General features: G+C 32.3%; 1 protein-coding gene across 1 annotated transcript; it reads left to right on the top strand.

The window, feature by feature from the left end:
• Positions 1-1,188: 1,188 nt before the first annotated feature.
• LOC122333155 (lipocalin-like) lies at positions 1,189-3,721 on the top strand. The gene is made up of 6 exons (XM_043230659.1): positions 1,189-1,239; positions 1,893-2,128; positions 2,221-2,300; positions 2,372-2,488; positions 3,369-3,470; positions 3,551-3,721. Exons 1-6 carry the CDS (start codon positions 1,189-1,191, stop codon positions 3,562-3,564), a joined length of 600 nt encoding a protein of 199 aa, XP_043086594.1. The 3' UTR covers positions 3,565-3,721.
• Positions 3,722-4,525: the final 804 nt, after the last annotated feature.

The following is a 4,525-nucleotide window of genomic DNA, read 5'->3' as shown; positions in this document are numbered from 1 at the left end:
TAATGTGAAATTGAACATATTTATATAGAAAACTTGTTTTAAATTGTAATCATATTTCAGATTTTTTAGTATGTATTTTAGTTCGAATAAATCCAGACTTGGAGAGCAGAAGGGGCTTTCAAAAGTTATTAAAAATTATACTGAACACAAACTATTAAAGATTTTAATTTAATTTAATTTAATTTAATTTAATTTAATTTAATTTAATTTTATTTTATTTTATTTTATTTTTTTATTTTTTTATTTTTATTGCATTGAAACCTGAAAACAAAGTTTTTAATAACGTTAAAAGAAAACAAAAGTCAGAAAATAACAATAATTCCCTTATTTTTAGGTGGTTAATTAAATGTAATTTGTTGATCGTGCGATTCTTCTTAAAGAAGCTCAAATATCGTTCCACTGAATCTTAAGGGGCTCTGTCGAACGTCTGAAATCATGCTGGAGGTTTTGTAGATGTCGAGGCTTGAAGAAAATTATTTTCAGTCGCGATCTCTAACTTCTGGACCCCGTTTTATGCGTGTGTTTGCATGTACACGAAACCCCTTTGACCCAGATAAACTGATCCTGCCATGAAGTTTTAGGGGACAGGGCTGTATATGTGTGTGTGTGTGTGTGTGTGTGTGTGTGTAGCTTCTGTTTAAGAAGGAAACACACCCCCTCACAAACCTCTGTGCCAACTGTTATGTAACAAAGCTATTAAATGAGAGGGGCCCTAAAACCCTACATTATTTATGCCCCGTCTATGTGTGTGTGTGTGTGTGTGTGTGTGTGATTGCACACAATGAAAAGTGAGAACTGAATGGATGACATTGAGATTTAGATGTGTGTGCTGAGTATCCGGCACGAACGGACAGGGGTATTGGAGCTCTGTGTGTGTTTGTGCGACATATAGCACACGTCATTTGGAGACAAAACTGTCCCCACAATCTTTACAAATCGTAAAATGATTAATTAACGCAGAACTGTAAATAATAGGCTTTCTTCTTATAGGGTTTGTGTGAGTCTTAATGATTGTAATGAACTGTTGGTATGTGGTCCTGTGGACGTGTGTGTGTGTGTGTGTAGGGGGCGTGTGTTTATGTAACGGGCTTCAGCTCTATATAAGCTCCTGCAGCGGGACTCGGCTCTCAGACTTCAGCTCCTGAGGCCCTGATTCCCACACACTCCAGACCGAGCTCTGCAGTAGCCATGGCAACCGCCCTGCTGGGATTGCTGGGAGTTTTGCTCTGCGCCCTTGCCGTCAGTTCTGAGGTCACACCGCAGGCCGACTTCGACCTCAAGGGGTAAGACCGCAAGACCGTGATTTAAATATAGGTTACAATTAAATTAAAGAGAATTTTTATTTGTTACTATTTTGTATCATTATATATGTGTGTGTGTGTGTGTGTGCAAATATATAGGCATTTCATGCAAAAAAAAAAAAATTAATTTCATTTCATTTTTGTATGAGTTTTTGTGTGAGAACTTGTATTAAACATTAAATATATAATTCCGAAATTTTTATATTTATTTTAGGTAAATTTTAAATTTATTAAATTTATTATTTTATTTATTTTAATTTTATTAATTAAATTAATTTTAGGTTACAAGAGAAAATGCAAAATTTTGTGTCAAGGCAGATACTGCAAAAAGTTGCGCAAAAATCAATTATAATTTCTGTGTCTATTAGAGTAATTTTTTAGGGTGTATATTTTCAGTGCTTTAGTGTTACCCATGAATTCAAACAAAAATAAAACAAAATTTTGCCTCAGCTAATATTGCAAAATATAATATTGCAAATATAAAAATATAAATAAAATTGGTGTACGTTTTGGTAATGGTTGCTACTTTCATGCAAAAAAAAACCCAAAAACATATTACATAATATATATAGTTTTATGTTATAAATCTAGCATCGGTCATTAAATGAGCCAACTTGCACTATATTTTCAGCTTCAACAGAAAGCGCACGTTTTGGGTGTTTATGTGTTGACGTGTCCTTCACACAGGTGTCTGGGAAATGGTATCTGATTGGTTTTGCCACCAACGCCGAGTGGTTTGTCGCCCGTAAAGCAAACATGAAAATGGGCATCGCCGTGCTGACGCCGACCGACGAAGGAGATCTGGAGATGGCATATTCAAGTCTCAAGTAAGGCACACTTGATCACTTAAAAAAGGAGAAACTAATAATCCAGTCTTCTCATGTCTGATCTGAGCCTTTAACCCATCCTGTTCTTCCAGTCCCGATGGCACATGCTGGAGAATGAACCATCTGGCTCAAAAGACGGATATTCCTGGGAAATTCAGCTTCCGCAGTGAACGTAAGGAAGATAGTGTTCATCTAGACGTGTGATTGATTCGGGATTGAGAAGGAAATGATGTGTTTCCTCAGGCTGGGAGACTGACAACGGTTACGCGCGTGTCGTCGATGTGAAGTACGATGAATACGCTTTGATCCACACCATCAAGACCAAAGCCGACTCCACCGTGCTCCTCAACAAACTCTACGGTAACTAACCGTTTTTTGCAGGTTTTGAATTTAGGCAAAGCCAGTTTGACTCGAAACGTATTTTGGTCATAGACAATACTGTTTTCCATACGCTGGTGACATTTACATAAAATCTACAGACAAGCTTTTGGTTAGATTAAATTTAATAAATTTAACGCTGATGAAAATGGGGCTGTGAATAATAGACTTACTCACCAATAAATAAATAAATTAAATTAAAATTAAATTAAAAAAATTAAATATAAATATATATATATATATATATATATATATATATATATATATATATAATATTTTTTATGAAATTGAAAATATATTTTGCTAAAATCTAAAAATAATGAACATTTTTAAACGTGTTATAAGCTCACGTGTTGTTGACAATTTGACATTGAGCATTTTATTGGATTGAAAATATATGGAGGATTAACAATTTTTTGGAGGGCTAAATACATTTAAAAATATATAAAAAATACCAAAACATTTATAGATCAAATTTATATGTAAAGATATTTTGAAACACGTTTTAGTAAATATGTAGAAGTAGCAGCTGGAGCATTTCTTGGTATTATATTTTTTCCCCTGAAACACAATTTTAATTTTGGTATATAATGGTTGAAACTAAATACATTTTCAATTCATTTATTTTAGTATTTTAAACATATTTTAGTTTTTTTAAAACTAAATATTTTAGTTTAGTGAAAGATTTTTAATTTTCAGCTGACCTTTCGATCACCTAATTTTTTTCTGATTTATCGTCTTTTTATAAAGTTCTGTGTGTCTGTGATGTGTGCTGTGATCAGCTCAGATCATTAAAAAAATGACCAAATAATTTCTTTGCATTGACGTGTGTGTGTGTGTGTGTGTTGTGTGGTTGTTGTAGGCCGAACCCCAGACCTGAGCCAGGACGTCGTGTACAAGTTCACCGAGTTTTCACTGGAGCAAGGCATTCTGCCCGAGAACATCGCCATCCTGCCTAAAAATGGTAAAGCGCTGTTAAAAACACTCTTATAAAGACTACATCTGAATGCACCCCGGCCTGACGCGAGCTTGTTTCCTCTCTAGACGAGTGCCCTTGACGTGCTGACGTGAAGCCCCTCCTGAATCCTGACTGATTTATTACGACTGTAGTGCCTTTAGTGTTTTCTGCTCTTTTCCTGATCAGTCCTTTCGCCCTCCAAGTTCTTTCTATCATTTCTTCACGAGTTTGGACCAATAAAATCTTTTGTGAATCTGTTTTGAGGCAATTCATTTGTGATTTTTATTTATTTAGCTTGTTAACCGTCATTCTTAGAAAATGACTATTCTTACTTAAATTGCTTTGGAGCATTCGGTCTCTTTTTGAAGACCTTTGGCAGATTATTGTAGAAGTGAAGAGCTACAAAAGTAAAATAAAAGCTTATGAAATCATAATAAGTCTTCACGAAATGAGTTTCAAGCATGTAAACATCAGGGATGTAATGGTTAACTAAAACTATTTTTTAAATAAACATTAAAGTATAGTTGCCAAGGTTTTACTTAACCAAAATAAATATTTAATAGATGAAATACTATAAAACAAATCTATAAACTAGAATTTATAAAAATAAAAATAAAATATATATATTTTTTTATTTTCTTATGTAATTTGATATACAAATAAATAAAAGTGATTAAGAATTTTATAACATTTTAAAACCACAAAAAGAAAAATTATATAAAATAAAAATGACCAAAAAAAAAAAAAAAAAAGTGAAATAACGAATAACAAAAATTATTACTAAAAAACATTTAAAAATGTAAACTTTAACTGAAATAAAACAGAAATTTAAAAAGAACAGATAGTTGCCATTTCTTTTAGTTTACCAAGATACTTAAAATAACCACTAAAAAAACCTGTATATAGACACACACACACACATATACATATATATATATATATATATATATATATATATATATATATATATATATATATATATATATATATATATATATATATATACATACACATACATACATACATACATACACACGCTCACAACTAATGACAAAATATTT

Source organism: Puntigrus tetrazona, unplaced genomic scaffold (genome assembly GCF_018831695.1).
Source record: "Puntigrus tetrazona isolate hp1 unplaced genomic scaffold, ASM1883169v1 S000000186, whole genome shotgun sequence".
Classification (NCBI taxonomy): Eukaryota; Metazoa; Chordata; class Actinopteri; order Cypriniformes; family Cyprinidae; genus Puntigrus; species Puntigrus tetrazona.
Note: the sequence above shows the minus strand (reverse complement) of the source record. Positions and strands in the feature narration are given on the sequence as shown.